The 25116-nt window shown below is 35.3% G+C and overlaps 1 protein-coding gene across 1 annotated transcript in view; it reads right to left on the minus strand.

The window, feature by feature from the left end:
• LOC107101345 (contactin-5-like) overlaps window positions 1-25116 on the minus strand; it is a gene marked incomplete at its 3' end in the record, with an annotated part of 115673 nt that overhangs the window by 47310 nt on the left and 43247 nt on the right. Inside the window, exon 2 of the mRNA XM_015400226.1 lies at window positions 16665-16783. Coding sequence (XP_015255712.1) covers window positions 16665-16719 — 55 coding nt within the window. The remainder of the gene's footprint in view (window positions 1-16664; window positions 16784-25116) is intronic.

Genomic DNA, 25116 nt, shown 5'->3' on the forward strand with positions numbered 1-25116 from the left:
GACTTTTTGAAGCAATACTTCAAAATGTGCATTAAAAAAGTGGATGGAAATGCATCTATAGTATGTACTAGATTTTCTTAAAGGGTAACCCACATGTATATGCTGGTCTATCCATCTCTCAATGACAACAACAAAAAACCTCCCCAAAGCATGATGCTTCCACCACCAGGATTCACTGGAGGAATGATATTTCAATAATCTGATGTTTACCAAATCTAACGCCTGCATTGCTGAAAGTAAACCTTTTGACATCATTCCACAGATTCTCTAAAGTAGATTTCAAATCTCCATAGTAAAAACAAAATATTTCTTTCATAAATACAATGTCTAATAACAGCCCCATCAAAAATGACAGCATTCACATAGCTTAGACTGAGTTATTTATAAATACTTTCAAAGACGGCATGCTGCATTGTCGTCTTTGATTATGGTAGCTAATAAGGCCACATTTTACCTGTATATGAACAGTTGTTGTCTTTAGTCTTGTCTTGTCTTTAAAACAATGAAAGACAATCATAGGTCATTCTATTTTCCATTTATCTTCAAATGGACCATCTATATCCTTTGCCCGGTGAAAAGGAAGAGAAAGCAACAAGTAGAAGAGAAACAAAAGGAAAAACCTGGAGAAAATAAGAATAAACATCTGCAAAGCCTTTACTTAATGGTTGGCAAAAGTCAATGAAAGTAATAGAGACAAAATATGAAAAGGCTAACAATGTAACAACTTTTACAAGCCATTATCAACCATAAAGAGAATGCCGGCAATGTTTTCTGACTTGGTCCAGACTGCATAACGAACCATAAATCTTTGGTATCAGCAGACAAACTGGTACAGTTTGAAATGCCAAATTGAAATCCTTTGGTGCTGATTAGAGCTTTGATCACCGGGCACACCAAGGCAGCTTTAATGCCAAGACTCTAATATAACACACATATTTTGTTGTCTCCAAAACCAACAATGTATTTTTCTTAATTTCCAGTACTCAGTTTGTCGAATAATAATTATAAAAAAAAATTATACAAATTAGTAGGAAGTTAGACACAAACCAGCTGGAAAACAATCCCTAGTTTCAAATGGTATGAATGCAAATAGATTGTGCATATTTCACATTCAATACAGTTTGTGTGGCTATAATCTTGTCACTAGTATGAACCTTGACCACAAGGCTACCTATATACAGTAACTGGTTATTGGAACTATTTCCATCATTCCCGTTTTTTACAGCATCAGTTTTAAATTTATTTTCCTTGGTTTGCAATATATACATAACATGGTTCCTGTGTTGGACAAGCAAATTCTAATTTTTTTCCTTCATACAATTGTACATCTAGTATGTGACTCTTTTGCCCTTGACGAAAATGACTTCATGCATTACTCATACAGCACTATACTTCTACATTTCCTGCAATCCATGTTTAATATTTAGATAGCTCAGAGTTACCTGAGGAAAAGCTGAATTACCATTCCACACTTAATACTCCGAGCAACATTTTATTTCAATCAGTGGCTGACTGTGGGGGAGAAAAAAAGGCCTCAGACTTCATGCCAGTCCAAACCACTTTTAAACATAAGAGAAACCTAATTGTGCTGCCCTCTCAGCCTCCACATAATTTGAATATCTGCGCAATAAAAAGAACTTGACAGAGGAGACAGGAACAATAGGAACAAAATAGAACAGACAATCCACTGTCTTCAAAGTGAGCGCTTTTAAAGCATTTAGAGTGAACAATAGGTCAATAATCCATTACACAAACCATCGTGTCAGAGTATTTTAATGGACAAAGACAGAATCATATCAGTGGGGATTGTTACTCTGTTACTGATTATACTGAAAAGCAGTTTGAAGTTCAGCACTTTTACTAAAATAGGGCTACTGATATGATTTCTCTATAAATCAAGCCACAAAGTCAAATTTTTAGGTGTTGATTTAAAAAAAAAACTAACATGTGCCCAATGGCCCTTTGTCATGAGATAAAATTATTTTGAACAAATTTTTTTCCCACAGACTATGTAGTTTAGTATGCAAATCTTATATTTACTTATTCCTGAAACAATTTGATGACATTTTTGGATACCTGTAGTTACATGTCAGTTTTTGTTTGACTGCAAGTGATCTTATCCTCAATAAAAATGTAGCCCTCTTTTAATATAAACCCAAATAAATCACTGATCATTTATTATTATCCAAATTCTGAATTGAACACATTATCTGAGTGCATATCAGCAGATTTCAAGCACAAAGAGATATCCACCAAAAAAACCAATGAAAACGTCCCAATTTTTAGTGAAGCTCTTCTTCTTTAACTCCACGCAGGTGTGCCATTTGACCAAGGTACCTAATCCCTCTCATACACATTGCTGCTCAGCTTCATTGGTAGATAGCTCCCTATAGTAAAAGTCTAATAGTCAAAGTTATACTGTAGGCATGCAACAGAGATCTGTAGAGGCCAAGGGAGGTACATAAGTAAAATTATAATTTTTCCAAATTACATAATTTACATAAAATGATGTACTAGTCATATTTAAGCTGTTTTTTTTTTTTTTTTTTAATAATTTTAAATGTTCTAGTAAATCTCACAGACTACAACTTTAATACAGTAGTGTATGCATGTGCATTTCAGCAAGTTCCAAAAAGTAAACCCCTAATGGCGCGGGAGAAATTACACCATCATAGTATTTCCACTACTATGTTGTGCAGGAAATAACAATTAAACGTCATGTAGCAGTGTTAACAAAAGCTGAAAATCACCCCCGTTTAAATTACTGCAAGCAGCGGGCCTCAGCCTCAAAGGGACCCCCTTAGAGGTCATTAGTCTCTCTGGCCAAGAAATTTAGGACAGGAAGATGGATGAACATAGAATATAATCCTAAGCTGTTTCCAGGAAGAAGAGGTGATATAAGAAGTAGAATTTATGAGATAAAGGAACTCATATGTTTTGTTGAGGGATGTTTTGATTTTTTAAATGGTGAACCTGGTGATTCCTTCTTTTGAATCCTTTTTCAGAGAAAGATGCTTTTGAAATATGCTTTTGCTGCTTTTTTTATTTTGGAGATTGCTTTTAATACTTTTTCTGTTTTTTGTCCTTTGTAAAACAAACTATCTATGATGTCAATGAGATTTTCTAGGGTTAAATGACACAAAATATTAATGCTACACCCTTAAATAATTATTAATGCTATTAATTATTGGTTGCTAGTTCTTTTTTGGAAATTTCTTGTTAGTTCTTATGCTTAATATATTCACATCGTGTTTTACTTGAATAATACATAAAAATATCCTATTTTGATTCCTAATATGTTAATTGTTAGTTCTTTATATGCTTATTATTATGCAATCATTTTACACATGTATTTGTATCAAATTAAAATGTGAACATTATAAAACTCTTATTAACAATTTTGAATCGAACCCAGAACCTTTTGAAATATTATATAAAAAACTTAGACAACCTAGTTGCACAAATATGAAAACTCTTAGACTAATACTTTTTTCAGCACTTTTGGCTTTCATTGCAGCTCTCAGTCTTTTTGGGTAGGAGCCTATCAGTGTGGCACAAATTGATGCTGCAATATTTGCCCCCTCTTTTTTGCAAAATGTCTCCAAATCTAATGGATTGCAAGGGAATCTCCTGTGTACCACCCTATTCAGATCAACCCACATATGTCAGATGGAATTCAGCTCTGAATTCTTGCTGGGCCATTCTATAGCCTTCATTTTATACAGGTGAAGCCATTCTTTCAAATGTGTGCTTTGGGTCATTGTCATGCTGAAAGATGAAGTTCCTCTTCATCTTCCTCTGTCTAACAGAAGGCTGGGGTTTGTGTCATCAGTGACTGGTATTTGGCGCTGTTCATCATTCCATCCACCCTGACTAAGGCCCCATTTCCGGCTGAAGAAAAACAGCCCCAAGGCATGATGCTTCAGTGAAGGTATGTGGTCATTTTTGTGATGAGCGGTGTTGATTCAGGGCTATATATAAGTTTTTAAATTATGTCCAAAAAGCTGAACCTTGGTATAATCAGATCATAATGCATATTTCCACAGGGGAAGATTTTAAATGTCTTCTTGCAAAATGAAGCAAGACTTTAATGTTTTTCTTTGTAAGATAACGCTTCTGTCTTAACCACTCTACACCAGACATATGGAGATATACACTAACTCAGTCATATGGAGAAGATGGGTGATTGTCATCACATGTACTCCACAACCAGTACTTGCCAGAAATTCCTGCAGGTCATTCAAGGTTAGCCTCTTAGCAGCCTCCCTCACTAGTTCATTTTTCATGTCTCATCAATTTCAGATGGACGTCCTGTTCTTGGTAAAGTCCCTGCTCTGTCATATTTTTTCCACTTGATGATGAAGGTCTTCATTGTGTTCCATGGTATATTTAATCCCTTGGAAATTCTTTAGTAGCCTTCACCCAACTAATATCTTGGAATAATGAGATCCATCTGATGCTTTGGAAGCTCTCTGCAGACCATGGCTTGTGCTGGAAGGTGTGACTCCAAAAATGTCAGGAAAAGCCCACTACAACATTTGAACTTTATTCTGGGTTTGCTAGCTTTCTCAGCCTGTATTTTGCTTCTACAAAACATTGAAAATAATAACAAAAATATATGACTGTATACTAGGAGCCAGGTTACCAGTCTAATAAAGAAGTTCTGAAAAGAGAATCTGTTTAACATCCAGCTTCTTCTTTCAGCCTGCCCCAACGAACAAACTACTTTCCAAGATTGACTCTTGTTTTTTCTCGTACACAATCCTTTTCACTTTTTCTCTTTTTAGCCTCCTCAGAAGTTTTAAACCAATTCCTTGCCATGACCAGTAGTTGAGCAGGTGGAAAAATAGTAGAGCTAAAGCCTTAGCTCCATTACTATATAAGAGTCTGCGGCCCTAAAGTGATATGTTCTTCCAGGTCACATGACCTGGCCAACAACGGTGAGTCTTCTCTCAACTTACACAGTTGCTATTTTAAGAGAGGAGCCTCATTTGTAGCATCGATAGTGTCAAGCTCTGTATATTGGCCTGAGAAATTCTTTTAAAAAACCTCATATGCTTCAACTCTTTAGGTCAAAGTCTGCGGTTTGCCTTTAACAAAAACATAGAATGTGGAAAATGTGACAAATGTTCTGTAAGGAAATTTGCTCTGAACAAAGATGTAATCACCTCCATTTCTAGGTGTAAGCAGCGAGGAAAAGCAACAACAAACAGAACAGAAAACACAAACTTTTTTAAACTTTGGGAGGTACAGTACCCGGTTGAGTAAGCATTGTTAAGTAGGAAAAAAATGTAATGTCACTTTTAAATTAATAATCTTCTAAAAGATTGAAAGCCTTTTCTGGTAACAAGCCCCAGTCTGTGTAAGAGTGTGGTTCAATGTTAACCAATTATGCAGGTCAAAAAAATATATGTTAGAAAGATCCATTAACATTTCCTTCAAAAATTAAAATAAGGAAAGCAAACATTAAACAACAAACGATTAAGTAAACAGTGATGTTACAGTGTATGGAAAGAAGTACCCCAACAGAGCAAAATCCATACTGAAAAACCCAGGGGCAGGAATAGAACCCAGGAGCTGCGTAAAGGTAAGTTGTGCCTTACACTATTCTTGAATGTTTTCCTTGTTTTAACAGCAGATTAAGGCCCCGTCCACACAAAGTCAAACCCTGGCCTAAACGCACAAATTTTTCACCAAACCAGCCTCTCATCCATACGAAGCCGGCATTTCGGGGGTCTGTAAACGATCTTTTTTTTATTCAGAGTGGGAAGATTTTGAAACGCCGTTTTCGCGGTTCCATCTTTAAGCTCTAACCGCATTTTTTTTCTTACACGCATGTGTCATAGCGTTGCCTCTAAACACGCATGCGTGACACAGTATCACAACAACAATGGCGCCGTACTTTGTTGAATGCTTGCTGCTCATGCTACTCACCCTGCTGTCGGGCTTACAACAGAATCTTCTTCTTCTGGAATATCTCCAGGAAGAACAGAGCAATATAGACGACTTAGTTCAGCACCTGAATTTGACTGAACCACGAAAATGGACCCGCAGGGCAACCATGTATAAATATTACTGCGCATGCCCAACATTTCGTTGCCTGTTTTCGCCTATTTTTGCTTTGGCACCACAGCGCCACTTACAGGTCTGGCATACATTTTGCAGCATTTTCATGCATTCACGTGGTCGATCACATTTATTTTACGTCTCCGTCTTTATGACAAATGTTCAGGAAAATATTAGCGTTTCGTGTTCGTTTTGACTTCGTGTGGACGGGGCCTAAAAGTATTCAACTTTGACTTTTTTAAAAAAGAAGTTACTTTGAAATATAAAATATTAATACACTCACATAGATGATATTTTGACCTTGTACAGCAGGGATATTTTTCTGCTTTGTGCTCGAACAATAGATGGCAGAGCAGTAGTCATTGCCTTCACTGTTATATTACATGAATCAGATGGACACCCACGACAGATGAGACAATCTTCAGATTTTCACATGGCTCTGATTGGTCTGAAAGCAGTGAGTGTTTCTCCTATTTCAGATCTTCTAAAGGTAAAACACTTCCTGGTCTGAAATTCTCAAATTTGACCATTTGAGATTTAATAATTGCTGATGAGTTTAGTTTTATTTTTACTAATTTAACTCCAAAATCTAAAGTCTTTTTTTTTTTTCATTCTTTTTGAAGAATATTAAGGACAGTAATTTGTTTTCCCTTGACAAATCAATTGTAATATTATCCACTCATGCATTGATCCGGTCTAACATCACCAGCACTCATAACTCATAATTTCCTGAAATCTAATTTAGCTACAGTAGAGCACCAGTATCTGCCAAACAGCTTTGGTTCCCTACTGTATCTCTCCTTGAGCAAAGGGTGTAAAAACCATAAGAAATTGAAGCTGGATTTTAAGTCTGACTTTTACACTAATGAAGAAATACTTTGATACCATTGTAAAGAACGAAATATTACTAAGATGCACTAAATACTGCAATAAAGTATAAGTAAAACTGAAAAAGTAGGGATATTCTTATGTTTTCACCTAACAGTTTATGATTTTAAATGAACTGCAATTTCAGCTGTTATAAAAAAAGCAAAGTTTTGAATTTGTCATTTGAAACTGAAGTAGTTTTGCTTTAGGAGATAGTAAGGAGCTACCATCAATGTTACCAAATATGATTAAAACTAAAGTTTAGGTCAAAACTAACCAATTTATCCACCTATCTAAGAAATCAAGTGAACTGAACCTACAAAGTGTGATACTGCAAAATAGAGGACTTGAGTATTCATGTGACAATGAAAAAGATGAAAGAATAAGTGAATGCATTGCATGTAATTTGAGAGACAGAACTTTAATCACCTTTTAACACCACCGACCAGGGGTTTCGTTTATAAAGCCTGCTTACACACAGAACAGGGCCTGAAACTTACATACGCTGACCTCTCCAAGGTTGTGATCTATAAAATACAAACTACAGTATAAAAATGTGCAAGCCCTCATGCTAACGCTGACCCATCCATACCTGTAAACTCATTTTGGAGAGAGGAGAAACTGGCTGCACAGATGGTGAATTAGGTGGGGAACTGAAGCCAGATTGTGTTATAATTACTCTTAGACATTTAATTTAACTTCATATGAAACTTTAATCATAGATCGACTTTACTAGATCAGAAACCACAGTCTGATATGTGCTGGCATGGCTTAGCCGACCGGAACACATAAAAAAGGTTTATAAGATCTTTAATCAAAAATCTATTTCCACACAATATTAAACATTTCCACTCTGTCACACTCCTCTCCCCAATAACAAACAGACGAGTCAAACCACTGATCAATGTGTTAATGTGACATATTAATATTCAAACCTGTTGAAACACCTGTGTGTAATGGTGCAGATGGATGCTTCAGGTATGCTGGAGACTTTGTAAATAGGAGAATTAGGAGGAAGCATGTTTTCAGGGATCACCAAAATTATCATGGCCATTATGATGAGTGGATCGTATTACCTAGAGAGCATTACTCTTGGATCTGCTTGCTAAACTGGGTCCAGTATTAGAGAGACCAACCGCCAGACCCACGGCATCCCAACAGGTGTTTACCATAATTCACACTAATCAGAAGTCCAAGAAAAGAAAGGTTAGCTTTGTGCACGGTTGTAAGGAAACACAGTTAACTTTCTACAAACTTTCTGTATACTGTAGAACTCCAAATGCATTGCAAAATTAAAGGTATTAATTAATTATATATTTAATATGGGCAACAGATGCCACTGTGATGCCAGGATGTATTTGTTAATATCAGGGCAAACATCTGATTGTAAAGGTGTCATTACAAAACTGACTTTTATATACTTTTATAGACTGTGACTTCCATTATTAAATTTATTTGTCTGAATCTTTGGCTCACTCACCAATACATCTATTTCTGCAGAGGTTAAACTGTACTTTTAACACGATCTTGGGGTTGCCAATGTGATTATTAGGCACTGATCCGCTGGCTCTTTAAATACACAATGGCATTCATGTGGTGCTTTGGTTGGACCATTTATGGTTGGGTGCAAGGGTGAAAGGACTGAACAAAATTGAGGTACAGCTGTGGTCTAAAAAGGAAAACTGGTTGTTTTGTGTGTGCACATCAGCTTATAAATCAAGATTTTTATTTCCCTACACAATTTTGTGGAGCACTCAAACCTTTACTATGGAACCTATGCAATGTTTTATAAAGAGAACCCCAGGAATCCTACATTAATGTATCAGCAACTGTATTGTTCAATTAATAATTCTAAATAATCAACATATAACCATAAAAGCAGGTCTTCTATAGGATAAATTGTTTTTAGCTATTTTTAAACAGCCGTAATTTGCATAATAGACAAACCCTAAAAAATGCATAAAAAAAACAAGACTTTCGCAAAGACAAAAAGGAAATGAAGGTAAGCCGAGAGGAGGGATACAAGGTGAACAGTTGGACAGTACACCACAGGTTAACACAAATAATAAACAATTTATTTAATTCTTTAGTAATTTCCTTTGCTACCACAGAATCCCATTACAGTGGTAGCCATTAAAAATTCTTCCCACTTTCCTTGATGGGCCCTTGGCCGGTCCCCTAAGATTCCTTTTTTAAACATCGATCTTTGTACTAAAATATTCTTTCTGTCATGATTTGTGGACATTAAGATCTACTGTAAAGAGAAGCACCTTCTCCTGGTCAGACCCTGTAATTCAGTGAAAGGGTGGAAACAGAGTAAAAAAATATGCACGCTCAGGAGAAAGAGGAGGTCACTCCAGTGGTTGGATGTTGGCTGCCATTCGGCTGGCGTTTGACTGGGAAGGGCCATTTTGTGCATGATATTTGACATTCATGTAAGTCATAAAAGGAAAATGTGTGACTGAATTGTAACTAAACAAAAGAAAATCTAATGTCAAACTGTGGTTACAAAGGAAAAAAAAAAACATTTAAATAAATCCTTTATTTTTGGCTACCTTAGTTATCTTCCACATACTCTAACCTCTTGCCCAGTGACTGATAAAAAGTGGAACCAGCCAACCCTGTAACCTTTCAAGCATAAAGAGTTATTGTTTATGGTTGGATAATAGTAATTGAGCCTTCAAATCCCCATTTTAATATTCAACAATTGTATTTATTTATTGTATCCATAACTGATAAGTTTATGTGCTTTAGAATGTATTTAATCATCCAATAAATATTGTCTCCTAATAAAGTCTCAAAATATAATTTCTTTGATAAATTTGTCCCTATAAAGTGTAATAGTCGGATTTGAAAAATATAAGAATACTAGTTTAAAACTTTGAGTAGTTAATTAATTAATCGGAAATTATAAATATTGACAGGAAAGCAAAAGCAATTAAGAAAAAACATGTCTAGAAAATACTACATTTGTCAACTAGTTAAGAGCAATACATCAATTGATCGCAAGAAATTAAAGAAACTGAAAAGTTATTTGGGTAAAATAAAGTAATACACCATTTCGGTAAAGTTTATATAGATACTCTGAGTATTTCAAGTTTCATTTTGTAAAGCAAACAAATTCACTTTATTATTGTTTTGTGTCTTTTAGCTTTAGGCTACAGCTTTAAAGGTAAATCTCTTCATTACTGTATGTTTTAGTTAAGTAGTTGTACTAGAATTTCTTCTATATTTCCCAATGCTAAATATAAATGCTTTAATTACATAGTGTTAATTAAGAAATCATCTAAACAAACTGCTTTCCAGAAGCAGAGGCATGCACTGAGTTTATATGGATTGGCTGCTTTTCTGACACATTCCTACGTGTCAGATGAATCACTTATAAAATCTCTGGGGAGCCTCTAATGACACTTTGCAGACAGTTGTTAAAATGGCCTATGATTAAATTACCAACCTTCAATGTGCTTCTGCTGGTGGGTTCTAAACTAACATCACAAATGCTTGATCACACCAAACTATGTCTCTCGGTGGGAGAGAAAAGATTTCTAATGGTGGGAATTTTGCAGTTTCTGCATAGTAATATTTCTGTCTTTTCAGAAGGTATTGAAGAACTGTATTTACCTGTAAATGGTAGCAGATATTGAGACAGATTTGGAGCTGCTGTTAACCAGTGGGGGAAGGACTACTAAACTGCAGTCTAACTTATAAATAAGCTCCTGTTATATTTTCATTTTTTTGTACTTTCATGATGTCAATGTTTGTGCTCGCTGTGCCTCAGCAAGATAGCTGGAAGAATAAAGTTTGACCAAAATGACTGCAAATGAAATAGTTTCTGTTGTAGTTTTCAAAGGAAAACTAGTAATAATTGAAAAAAAGCAAATATACCTGACTTAAAAGATACCCTATTAGTGTCAAGGTTATTTGGCCATTGCTCATCTTGCCTGAACAAAGGTTCCATGTTTTTCTTTATCTTAAAACAGAAAGATATAAATGAAATAAATGTAAAATAAAAAGCATTTTTTTTTTTCAGAAAGTTATTAATTCCCTAATTTGGGTCTCTAAAGAGTTCTCTGAGCTGCATCTGTGTGACTGAGTGTGTATAAAGGGGATTACAGGATCCCTGCAGTTGTTGTCAAAGAGGCTCGATGACTGGTGAGCGATAGGGTAGACACGCTGGGATTCTATGCTTGAACAAAGTCACTGCAAACTTCAGTTGGATTCATGCAAATATTTAATTAGCACATCAAGGTGTATGCAGTTCTGCAGTTTCAGAGAAGTCTGTCAGATAGCATACCTGACAAGGAAAGAAAATAATGACTAACTGAGAGACGGAGAAAAAGTGAGCAGCAGTAGCAGGGAGCAAGCAGCGCCTTCACAGAGGAGATGTGCAACAATACCTGGGCCGTGTGTTCTTCGACCACAGTTCTTCGACTTTTCCAAGCCACAAGAGTGGGAAAAATGGATCAGGAGATTTGAAGCATTTCACCTCCTAAGAGACCTAAATGCAAGTCCTGAAGAAAATCGATGTGTTGATAATACTGTATGGGTGATGAGGCGGATGACATTCTACAGGGGCTTACTTTGACAGCTGTTGAAAGGAGCACTTATATGTGGGTCTGTAATGACTTTAAAAACGTATTCATTGTAGAGAAGAATGTAATCTATGAGCGTGAAAAGTTTACCGTGTCCAAACAGAGATGAGTCAGTGGATTCTTCTTTCACTGCATTGATGAACACTGCAATTACAGTATGGGGTGTTGCAAGATGAACTTATTAGAGACAGACCTGGTGTTGGACTGTTGTTTAAGGGGCTGTCTGAACACATGAAGCTGGATGCAGAACCCCCTTTAGATATAGATGTTAGGAAGTGGAAAAAAGGGCAAGCTTTATTATGAGACACCATAGCAAAAGCAAGTGATAAGTCTATGGAGAGAGTAAGAGTTCTTAAGAGATGTAAATCTTCAAATCAACTCATTTAAATCAAATTTATTTATATAGCACTTTACAACAACAGCAGGAAGACCAAAGTGCTTCACAGAAAGATAAAAACAGCAAAAAAAAAAAACTTAAATTATAAATATAAAACAATGTGTCCTAAGTATTAAAAGCCAGTTTTAAAAAATGAGTCTTTAATTTGGACTTCAAAAGGTGCAGATCAGCGAGAACTCGCAGACCGAGGCGCAGGTTGTTCCACAGTTTAGGTGCGGTAACCACAAAGGAACAATCGACCCCCTGTTTATACCGGGACCTAGTGACGTCCAGAACCTTTCTTCTAAAACTAAAGTCCAGCAAACTAATAGGTCTCACAATATCCAGCATACTGAAGCAAAAACCCAACAGTTCCACTAACAAATGTGGTGGTCCAATTAATTTCAGATACCATACCATATTGTAGGCATTGACCGACACTGACTGGATAATACAGTATATTAGCACAATTTATTAAAACCTACATTTACTCATTTTGTAACGTGGAATGTTGGGAAAGGCTTGATCAAGTGACATTACTCAAACTGAGAACAATAATCAACAACTACATGTATGAGAATAACAGACCCATTTATTATTAACCAATAGGTAAAATCAAACTAACAGTAGACAACATTCTAATGCCTCCAAGAACCACACAGCATTCTAAAAGATAGAGATGCAATTTATAGAAGTATTTTTTGCCTTTGAATTTGTTGTGGGATTACTTCAGGCTTGATTGACGCATTGGCAACCACATAGGTTATTATCGTAATACCTTATCTTACCTTACCTTATCTTCACAGATTATGTAAAATCTAAAAACTTAGCATTTCATAAAAAAAAAAAAATTGGGAAAAGATCAATTTAGAACCCTCTCTATAAATATTTAACTCCCTGTGAATTAATGCTGATCATTCTTTAATAAGATCTTCGTAAAACAGACATGCAGTGTTTTTAAAACCTAATCTGTCTAATGGACCTAGAGAATAATTGTTATTATTTTGTGTACAGAAAAGTACGAAAAAAATCTCCCGACTAAATCAGGAAATAAAACAACGTATTTGGCTGTAATGAGCACGGAGTCAGAGGACACTCTGAGTTTACTGAACAAAAACTGCTTCCGACCATGTGCCCACATCCGCACTAATCACTATATAGGGCACTACATAGTGGTTACGGCATTTTAAATATGCGTCCAAACATCTAGTGGATAAAAGATAACTCAAAATTTCCCACAATACAGTCTGAAAAGTAGTGATCGTTCATGGTCACTAGACGAGCAGATATATCCCCGATTGCTTTACGAGAGCTCTCCTCGCAAAGCATCATGGGATTTGTTGTAGAGGTGACTAATAAACATGGCATCGGCACCATGCAGGAGGCAGAGTTACATGACCAACGGGGAGTGAAAAGTAGTACTCATCTGTCCGAATGGTCAGTTAACTGAGTTCACTATAAAGTCAAATATATAGTCCCTGCTCTATATAGTGATTGAGGTATTTAGGGTTTAGGGTAGGGGTGTAAATCACACCCATCATGGCGATTCAATTCAGTATCAATTTCCTGATGCAACGATTCGATTATTTTCGATACTCCAGAATCCGCCATGTCTGTCTTGCCTACTGTTTAGACGAGTATGTGTGCGGGCAAGAGGGTAGTGGCTAAAGGAAGCAAGTTAGGAGGGCAAAATAGGTTTAGCACCACCGCAGCACCCAGGAGCAAATGGATAAAAATAGACCGGTAAGAGAAAAAAAAAAAAAAACGAGAATCGATACTCTTGCAGACGTGTCGATGCATCAGATCGTCGGCTGTTGGATCAATGCATCGTTACAAATTGATTATTATTTACACCCCTAGTTTAGGGTGGACGTTTTGACACAGCCCAGGTTAGCTCTGGGGAGAATGTTACCGTGGCAATAGAAACAGGTTGAGGAAACTCTCTGTGACACGGAAAAGTCAGAGTATCTCTTATTTCAATAAAAAAAAAACTTTGTGAGACAGACCATGCTGGTGCCAATGCAGCTAGGGTAGAAGACCAGAGCCAGAGGTGTCTGGCAACCGTCCCTAAGTTAAAATTGATAACATAAAATTTATGTAGTTTTAGTTGAGGTTAAAATTACCTTCTTGAAAAACAAAATGTGTTTTATTAAGCGTATCTTGAGTTTTTAATCTATTTGGAGTATCTTTAATCATTTTCTCTCTTGCTAATGTTGATGTACCAATAATATGCAAATAATGTGATCAAGCGGAGTAGTATTCAGAAGAAACTAAAGGTCAAGATAAGAAAAGGCAGGGAGACATACAGGAAGAGGCCTAAAAACAAGCTCCAGCAGAACAATATCAGAGATGTGTGATAAGGGGTGAAGATATCAGGCTTCAAGCAGAAGGAGGTTCAGACAAATGGGAGTCTTGACAGGACAAATGAAGTGAATACGTTCTTCAACAGATTCAGTTTAGGAATAAGCTCAGCATCCTTCCCTCCTGCCCACAGTCAAAATTGAAGAACATTGTGGAGACTAGACAGCATCCTCTTCAGAAAACTGGTAAATATGGAAGCAATATTGTTGCAAAATTATTTGCAAATGTGTGTGGAGAGTTGTGTGTCTGTATCTAGATTTGTTTGTGTGTGTAGTGGGATTTAAAATTGTGTGGGGAGATTTGTCTGTCTGTACTAGTATCTGCAAATCTGTAAAATAACTTGTGTGTAACTGTTTTTCAAAATTTGTAAAGAATCCACAAACCTGTATTCAGATCTAAAAATGTGTGTTAAGATTTGCAAATGATAAGATCTACAAATGTGTAAATCGGTCTGTAAACACACAGAGTCAATTAAGTCTGATTTTGTTTCAAAACCCAGAAATAAAGACAAATCATTGGTTACAAGTCAAACAGTTTCTCAGTTGGCTCTCTTTACACACGTGATTTTTGCTACACTTCTGCCGTGTGAGATCTGAAAATGCATAGAGAGGATTCGTATGTATAATATGTTGATTTTTGCCCTGCGCACAGGCTTGCAGGCTTATGGCAGCCGTTTATCATGAAATCAGCTTTTCTGACCTCCATAATTACTTCTAAGATATCAAAGAAAAAGTTTTGACTTGGAAAAACTAAATTTTGACTATCCTGAATCATACTTTAAGATATCTGAAATTATATTATGACTAGTGAAATTAACAATTCAAGATATCAACCAATCACATTTTTAAGAGTCAAATTGCCTTTTGAGATATCTCAAATGGCATCGCCTGATTCACCAATTAAAGCTTCACATAACTGGAATTATAATCAAGATATCTCAAAGTTAATTTCTACTATCCAAAATCTGAATTACGAAATAGCCCCCTAGTGCTGTAACTGAGCTACCGTAACAGGTGCCTGCAGAATTTAAGGCGGCTGCAATGGTGCCGGATGTTCTTGAAAAACTTGTTTCAAAATGCCTTTAAAGCTGCTTCAAAAAATAGCGGTGAATTGCTGCGGGGAAGTTAGTTAGAAGCCAGGTCATTAATGCTCCGCTTAATTAGCGGCATCTGGTTTACAGTCGATCCGATTCATGAGCTCAGATGTCGGCCAGCCGCTCTCTGTTGCTTCCTCTTCTCACGGCCGGTGGTTCACTTAGGGACCGTCAAACAATCATCTGAACTAAACAATCTTACACTAGAATTCAGTTTGAGGATTTGAGCTCAACCTTCTACACCACTAACCCAGACATCAGAACCAGACTGAATGGGGCACCCTTCACCTATCAGTGAATCACCAGCTTACTGACTAACTCAGTAGTCTATACTATAGTGTGTAGTTGGTTAAAAAATTATTTTCTATGACAAATGAGCTATAATATCACTCAGATAGACAATGACCCAATTCTGCTGAGCAATTTAAGAATATCAAATAATTACAAAGCAGAAGCAAAAGACAATCAATTAGTTTGGTTTGTTTGAGAAAAATAATAATAGATAAAGTAGTACTTACTCATATGTGAGTCTGATCCTAAAAAACAAAACCAATCTATTGTCATTCCCCTCTTACAGGAAAATCAACTCACTCAGAATTCCATAGTCCTGACACATTATACTGAAAAGTTCAGAAACTGTTGATTCCTTTTAATTGTATGGTTTAAAAAGGAGAAAAGTGAGGTCAAAGCTGTTTTTATTACTCCCATAAAACAAGCTTGGAGAGAGCCATGGAGTGCATAACCCTTCTCTGGTGGGCTAAAAGAACCATTTAAAGGGCAGAATCCATTAGAGTGGCAAACCAATGCCTCTGAACTGACCGAGAGCAGGCAATTGAGCTTAAAATTCTGCACTCACACTGAATCATGCTGAGAAAATAAGATGGCAAAGCATTAAAGATGAAACATTAGCACTGTCATGTTGAAGTTTTAATTGCTACTGGGACCCAAAGGCTGGTAAGTCTGTATGTCAATGAAATTGACTGACATTTTCTGCTTTTTATCAAAGGAATTCTTTTTAGTCAGGAGTTGAAAATTTGTCAAAGGACACTGAAAAACCAAATGCAACTGGAATAACAAACTAATCATAGATGTACAGTAGATTCCTACTTTCCTAGACTTTGTGGTATTCTCTTTCATCCGTTCATCCAAAAGGACAATTCTCTCAACTGAGTCACCTTTGCAAAGTACATCTCCCTTGTCATTATCAGACACTTCAATGAATACTACATAGCTGTAATGCCCGTGCTTAAAGAGATTATTCACTACATTTATTTCCTATTATCTCTGCTACTACTTTTGAATTCCTTACCTGAAAGGCCACTGATGACAGACAGGAGGAGAAATGGTTTCCATGGTGACCCCATACTTGTTGAAGAGGGTCCCTTCTGCTAAAATGTTAGCAGTTCTGGTTCTTCATGAAAGCCGTGGCTACAAACAGAGTGAGGAAAAGAAAAAAGTGTTGGTGGGCAGTTGCATATAACACATCTGCATTAGATCACTCTTCCCACTTTCCTGTTTACTTTCCAATTATACAAGGTTTTAGATCCCTAAATTCTCCCAGTGTGTCCATTATATATATATTAAATCTGATCCTATTTCCTGTCTTAGCATGTTCTGTGTCCAGATAAAAATAAAGCATATTTTCAGGTTCGTTCAGACTGTGATTGGCACTCATAACACTAACACTGATTTGGAATAAAAGCATTTATGATCCAAGTACACAACATGTGTAGCCTGTGGCAGCCCGCAACACATTTGGCATTTTATGATGAAGTATTTCATGAAAGACACAGTAATTCTATTAAAAATACTTTATTAATCCCAATTTATTCTCTCTTGTAGGTGTTGATAGCGATGAGCAGGAAGGTTGTTCTGAATCTGTATCACTCTGTTGTAGTTTAAAACTCATCTGAAGAGGATGCTAACTGTTGCTCCCTTATGTTCTTCACCTTATGAAGAAATCTTTGTAAGCCTAATCTATGCGTTCTTTCATCATACATGATAGTGGTGATAGTTATAATGATTATGACATACAGTCTTCTAATGTCTGTTTTTTTTTAACAATTTGTCAAGTGAAAAACAAACTTTAGTGCATTTCATTAAAATGGACTGTGATAACTTCATGGTTAAGACTGGAAATATGATTTGCTGTAAATGTGGTTTCTTAAGTTTTTTTGTAATGAATTTCCAACAATCTCAAAAGGAAAAAAAAAACATATTGGGGTATTATTGAGTCGTGTTTTATACCATTTGGAATAAGGCAGTGTTGCAAATGTTGAAAACATGCTAGGTTTTAAATATTTTTCTGGATATACTTCAAACCTTTAGTTCTCAAATTAGTATTTGGTCTGTGTTCATGGATACTTAGTAATATTGACGATAAACAAGGTAAATCTTAATAAAATATGTTTGTTTCAGAGCCAATAATCACAAATGGGCCAAAATAAATTATTCAATCTATTGGATATGTGCATACTTATAACAGCAGTATTGTAAAATATTTCTAAAAGTCAAACTGCAGCTCCTGACTGTTTTTAGAAACAATGCTTCCCTTCACTTATCTAATCAACCACTGAAACAGCAAAATTCATACTGAAATTACATCACACCCTCACTAGTAAATTGTAATCGGCCAGGAATTGGTTGCCCTAAAATTTATTAAGGCCATAAAAGCAAAAAATGGCTTCTTAGATTTCTATTTTTTAAACCTTTGTAAACCATATATCAGATTTGTGTCGGTCTACCACACAAAATCCTAATAAAATACATTAAGGTTAATGGTTGTAAAATGACAAAATGGTTAGGAATACTTTTAAAGACTAAATTTCTAAGCTATTTCAAAAGTTTTTGTCTCATACAAAAGATTTAAATAACACCACTAGGAACTGAACTTCAAATGACATTTTCTCTGCATTTGATGTAAATTATTTCCCAAAGCAAGGCACTCTTCTATTTTCTGGCTGTATTAGGCATGGTATTGTTATCCTTCTCAGGTATCTGCTGCGAGAAATCTAAAACACAAGCATCAAAAATATGATTTGTGGTCAAAATACAAAAGTTGTATCGGTATCTTGTGCTTGCACCTGTGAGAGGGATGTTAGGGGTAGGTATTATTCACTGACAAGATCCATGTCAAGTGTCTCGTTTATCTGATAGCTGAATTTGACTCATGTCAGAGTGGGTTGTCATATGCTCCATCTAACGATCTGCTGAGAGTATAAACACTCTCAACCCTTTGCACAATGATCTGTGATACTTTGAGTTTCTTATTCTAAATGGCCATTCAGAAGCAAAGGAAATGTGTAAGAAAAACTGTCCTGTTTAACTACCTACCAAAAAAACAATTGGTGAAACACAATTCAGACGTTAACGTATGTTATTTCAATATTACTGCATATCAATGTTAAGCTTTAAACAGTAAATTCTATTGTTACTTTATTTCAGAATGGTCCAACATCTGAGAAAAAGATACATTTTACAATTCAACAACATTTATCAGAACCCCTTGTTCCCCTTTTCTCTTATAGTAGGATTATATTCATGTCTTTAAAAAAAAAAAGCTTATGGCTATTAGAGCATCCTAAAAGTGGCAGAGATTATTCAGTTTGCAAGAGAATCCTCATAACAACTAAGTCACAACGGAGTAATATATGGTGTCTTCTCCTCATACTGCCTAAATGAAATTACCTCCTTCAGTGACAGACTGCTGCACCCTAAATGCACCAGAGAGCGCTATCACAGATCCTTCCTCCCCGCAGTTGTAAGTTGTTGCATTCAAGCTGATTTTGCACAGTTTCTATCTTAATCAGTTAAATAACATGCTGCTGGCATTTTGCACATCTCTGACGTTGCTGCTATTTTTAAATAACCATTACTGTAAAAATGTCCATAGCTGTGTATTGGTTATCTATTCTCCAGGTGCACAGTTTTATATTGTAAAAACACTTTAAAGTACAGTATTTAATTGTTTATATTTTAACTCTTCACTTTTTTGTTATTCGTATACATTTTTTTAAGGTCCATAATTGTGTGACCATTTTTTCTATAATCTTTTTGCTGCTGTGAAAACACCAGAATTTCCCCATTTTGGGAAGACAAAGATTATTTCTATTCTATTTTATTTCTATTCTATAAATCTGAAATTCCGATTTAAACGATAACCGACATATAGCAAGCAGAAACAGATTTTACATTTGTTGTACTGTAGTTTTTCCACATATACATAACATAATATTGCATATAACCATTAAGACTTTTCTGAAGAATATAAAATTATAAGTGTTTCCATTTTTTTCTACTGTATATCTCAGTTTTGATTTCCTTTGTCCTCTGATGTAAACAATTTAACATCAGCAGGTCATCTGTCTAGACAACTGTGCCACAGAAGTCTGTTTTTTTGTTAACGGTGCTTACCTTCTTTCTCTCCTGTGACCTTTGTATCGTCATGCTTGCAAACGGAGAAATGTATAAACAATGGGAGAGTTGGGGCAGGAGCCTAACAAGCATTCCTTTTAAATTTTCTTTGTTTTAAAGCAGTGTTATTATTTTAATTTATGCTGTTTTGGGTTCTATTCACTCTGGTGGTGAAGCAACTCTGCCCTGCATGTTATAAACGTCTCCCTCCTTCAGCAACCCTGATTTTAATTGATGTCTGATTAACAGGCTTTTACTGAATGACAATGATCTGAATCAGGTGTGTAAAAGTAGGGAAAGCTGAAAAAACACGTCTTTGAGGACCAGGGTTGAAAAGGTGATTTTTAGATCTAAAGGTTCAGCTTGACTTCATGGTTATAGCACTTCTTTTCTATCATTTTTTTTTCATACGTTTTTCATGACAAACAAATGTTTTGCATCTTGCATAGTGCTTTACTTAACTACAAAAATATAAATTTTCTTGGGAGTGAAACAGATCTCCACAACTGAAATATTCAGTGTCTAAATCACCAATCTGTCATTATTTGGATGCCATCTAGTCTGCCAGCACTTAATAAAAAAAAAAGAAAAAAAGAAAACTCAATGAGACCATGTACTGCTTTATTCTATCAGCGTTAAAGCCTAACATTTGAAAATATATGCTTTTTGTAATTAATCATTTCATTAAAAGAGTTGTGAACTCTAAAGCAATGCTTATGTTTTCTGGGAATAACAAGGGATATCTTCTTGTGACGATTTAGCATGAGAATTAATTGTAAAAGGTCCTAAATGCATCATCGTGGATCTGTCTTTGTGCGCACCCACTCAATACTATGCAGAAGGTCCAACAATGATTTACAAGTCCAAAAAATACTGACTAAATAAACTGGACCTAACAACAATAATGTCCAATAATCATCTTGTGAGCTCTGGACCAAAGTCATTTATGTAAAACATTATTTAATAGTTACATGGGAATTTTACCATATAATAACAACAAATTTGCAGATAGCTAACAATCACAGAACTCTGAAAATCAAAATAAACGAAGAGAATAGATGATATATATTATACATATATATTTTTTTTTTCAATTTTCTCTTTGTCCATGTTTCTTGATGGAAATTGCAAGCAACTGCTTTTTTTCTCAAGTGCACTGGTTGTGAAATGTTTTCTCCAGGGACAAAGCAGACGGTGTGAACAATGGGTTGTGTGCATCACAACACAACCCATCCTTCTGAAAAAATCAATAAAGGAATTTGTAACTTACTCTGGATATAACTAATTTAACTGAATTGGTTGTTAGAGACCTGCATTGCACCAAGACTTCAGAATAAAAAGCTGGTTTCAGTAACATGGTCAGTTCCTGACTGGTGAATGGAGTTCAAGACACCTTCGTACTGCAGATTACCAACATCCTCTGTGTGTATGAGATAGATGAAATTTGACTTTTATTCTTTAAAGTCTTCTATTGTTCAGTTGAAAGTGCTATAAATATTATGAGTATGAGAATACATACAGCCGTGTTAGTGAAAAATACACAATATTGGGTTTAAGAAAGAGAAACATTTAAGCAACATTTTAGATCAAATTAAATCCCACTTTGCACTTGTTTGTTTTCTTAGATTAAGGTTGGACAAATCTTTTATTTTTTTTATGAGGATTGTGTTAAAAAGTCAGTCTTACAAGCTCATACTTTGCTTTTTTTTTTTTTATATATATATTATATTTAGGATTTCCCTTTTTCACAAATATTGCAAGTATCTACAAAAAAGTCCCCTATTATATTTCAATTAAAATATTAAATATTTGAAAAATCTATTTAAAAAATAGGGCTTACAAAATCTGTTTTGCATAGAAATAACCAGCTGAGAGTCAAATCTAAAAAAAATCATCAGTCAGATCATCATCTACAGTTATTCTGTGGAGGCTGTATCTGGCCAGGCATTTCTTTGTAAATGAGGCATCTTTCAGAAATCAGACCTCGGCTTAGCAATTGCTTCCAAAGAAATTAATGTTCTCTCTGTAGAAAAACCTGATCTTGGTCCTTTTGTGTTTTATAATTTGTTTCTAACAAGTTATCATGACATACTATTTCAAAAACAAACAACAACAACAACAACAACAAAAAAACTCTCAACAAGCTGCAAAAAACACAGTTTAATCAGACATCCACTCTATGCATGGCTGCGATAAACAAAAGGTTCAGGTTTCAAACTAGATTGAACCACAAACCTCTAGAACTAGTGTTACACTCCTTTAAGTTTAAAGTTCTTTCAGGGTTTATATACATAATGTTATACAATTAATAACAACCAATAAAAAGTGTATCTATTATCTATGTTTTAACCCCCTTCCCCATATAGAAATAATTTGTCTACAATTGGCATAATAAACTGAACTTAACTAGATTTGGTATATCACGGACTGAATTTCAATATACTTTTTGATACAGTATATCTCTATGATTGAACTGTAAATAATCTTTTTCTTTAAACGTGCTGTAAGATGACTTTTGAAAGCAGTACAATAAAAAAAAATATATCCTTATATAAAAATACAGTTTCAGAGTATTACAGAATTAATGTGTATATTTTTTTTAATAAAAGTGTTCAGGAATCAAGAAAAGAAGTATTGCCTCTGCAGCTAAGATGTTGATCAAAACAATTAAAAATCAGCATAAAACACATTTATTAATTTAAAATTGTTATTCCAACCCAAGCAAATAAAAGAAAATACAGCATTTTTTTGGTCTGCTATTTAAGCAGTAACACTGGAAGTGGAATCAAAATATTTTAGCTATGAATTTAGTCAACGTATCTATTCTTGTAGCAAAGCCATGATCAGCTGCTACATTGAAATGGCAACTTGCCAAATTAGATTTTTAATATGTTTTCCATTTTTTAGAGCAACCCATGTCTTTTCATGCAACTAGAATTGGAAATTATGGAAAAGTCAAATTTCTTGCAAGCAAGGGGAAAAAGTAGGTGCCTTCTCTAAACAAGCTGACTAGCAGCTGTACAGCTGTGTTTAGTAAAGGGGGGATGCAGTGCTGTTGCATTATTACTCCTGGAGAAAATGTTGGTCAATTCAGAACTTTGTTTTTTTTTTTTTTCATTATGAAATACTGTAGCTGGAGGCAGAAAAAAACCCAATGTAAAATTGTACCTCATCTAAAATTGTACCGGTGATAATAGCCACCACCACTAATAACTGATTAGTATCAAGCTTCTTTTACCTTTTCTTTTTGTAAACTTATTTATTTTAAAAGTTTCATACCCAAAAAATTCATACCCTGGATGGAAATAAGGAAATGTTAAAGGTAAACATGATCTTTTTAAATTGACGGAAATATTTGTTCAATTTAAGTTTAAAAGGTTAGCTTTATCTTAACACCGGCAAAAAGGGGATAAATCAATTCTTACAACTGCACAGGTCTCTGTTACATCTGTAAGTATGTGCATTAAGAGGGTGTAGCGCTGGGTTATGCAATACCTCTGATCACGGCACAGCTACATGATTATTAATGAGGCAGAGCAAAGAGGACACAGTCCACACAGTTTTTAATGTGATGCTTGGATTGTGTCTCTTTGCTGTTTTTACACGTGAGGTGTTACACATAAAACAATGTAGACAAAAATCACCAAGCCATAAATATCCTCTGAAAACATTGCCTACAGCAGCTTTGTCCTCATTAACCACTTGCTGTGAGATATTGTGTATTATAGGGCAATATCGCTGAGGGTGGTCATATTTGCTTCTTTTAATGTTGTACAAAATGTATGAATAATATCTGTACATACATGGTGGAGAAATGAGTCTTGTTTTTGGATGTAAATGTGCTTTATATTGTGCATGTCGCAATTATCACCTGAGACCTTTTTTTTAGGGTAAGGTAAGCGCTGGTTATTTTCAGGGATGGGCAAAGAAGGGGTTGAAAATAAGTGAAAATCAATGGAATTAAATACATGGGAATTGCTGTTTTTGGGGTCAGAGGTCCCATTTAGGGCTAAGGTTTGAACAGGGTTTAGGTTTGGGTAAAGACTAGGTAGGAACCCATAATGGTCAGGGTTAGGGTTAGGGTAAAGGTCATGGTTAGGCTGTAGAAATGAATTAAAGTAAATGGAAAGGCCTCGCAAACATACTGAGATACTTTGTGTGGGTGTGTTTATATTATTATAATAAAAATAATTATAAAACAGGACAATATAAACCTGTTCTCTTGGTTATTAATGTTTCAGTTCAGTATACCGTAAGTAGAGCTTTGGATCAACAAGAATAAAGGTCAGAATTGCATTTCCAGCTATGAAAGCATTGAAATCAGTAAACACTCAAGCAGAACTAACAACTTTCCTCATTATTGAGCAGTTCAAAAATAATTATGCTACTGTAAATATATGAGTAAGCCTTGCAAGTGATGACACTTCACCAAGTTGTAATGTGAATCCATATCACACTTCTTTATTTATTTTGTGCTTATTATTAGACTTGAAATCAGAGCCATATATTGTCCATATCTCAATGGTTGTTTCATCATTCAAACAATACAATAAATAAGCTATTTCCTTTATCCTTTAAAAAATACACATAACAAAGAGTGTGTGATGTGTGGCCAGTGCCGCCAAACCAACTTTATTAAAAGAAATGAAGGCTGACATATTCCTTTCAAGCCATGCCAAGGTTATTTTTTCATGATGGCAGTGATTACTGCCTGTATATATAAAAGACACAATCATTTTTATTAGTAGATAAAATCAATTCTATCCTAATGGTACTAAACTTAGATCAGACTGTTTTCTCTATAGCCGTTAAGTGAAACTGTACTTTGTTAATAGAATTGCAGTGATAAAATGGTTGTTGACCAGAATTTTTTTATTTCTTGCTTCTACAGCCAGTAGGGATGCACCAAACCTCAGTTCTCATTAATACTCTACTGTTACTGTGTTAAATGAGTTATTGAGGAAAATGTCAGTTGACTTGATTTGAGGTGTTGAAGGACTAAAATGGCAGCAGGATATTGACAGAGCGTCTTGAAAGAATATCTTTTCATGACAATAGATAAACCACACTAAGGCAACTTGAGCAACGGCGAGTGGATGGAAACAAAGTACTAGACAACAATGTGGCCAAAAAAATAAAATAAAATAAAATAAAAATTGAAAATCAACTAAGGCTGCATTCACACCAAATGCATTTCCAGCGACTGGAGAGACGATTTACATGTTATCCGTTTGTAGAGACGGGGTTCATCAGTGTTGGGATGCAAAGCAATGCAATGCAATGGATGAGTTCCTAACGATCGGTCAGGCACGATTTCGGAGCTTGCAGAAACAAAATTCCTGCGATTG

The sequence above is a fragment of the Cyprinodon variegatus genome, unplaced genomic scaffold, assembly GCF_000732505.1.
Source record: "Cyprinodon variegatus isolate N-32 unplaced genomic scaffold, C_variegatus-1.0 Scaffold1084, whole genome shotgun sequence".
NCBI classification, from domain to species: Eukaryota; Metazoa; Chordata; class Actinopteri; order Cyprinodontiformes; family Cyprinodontidae; genus Cyprinodon; species Cyprinodon variegatus.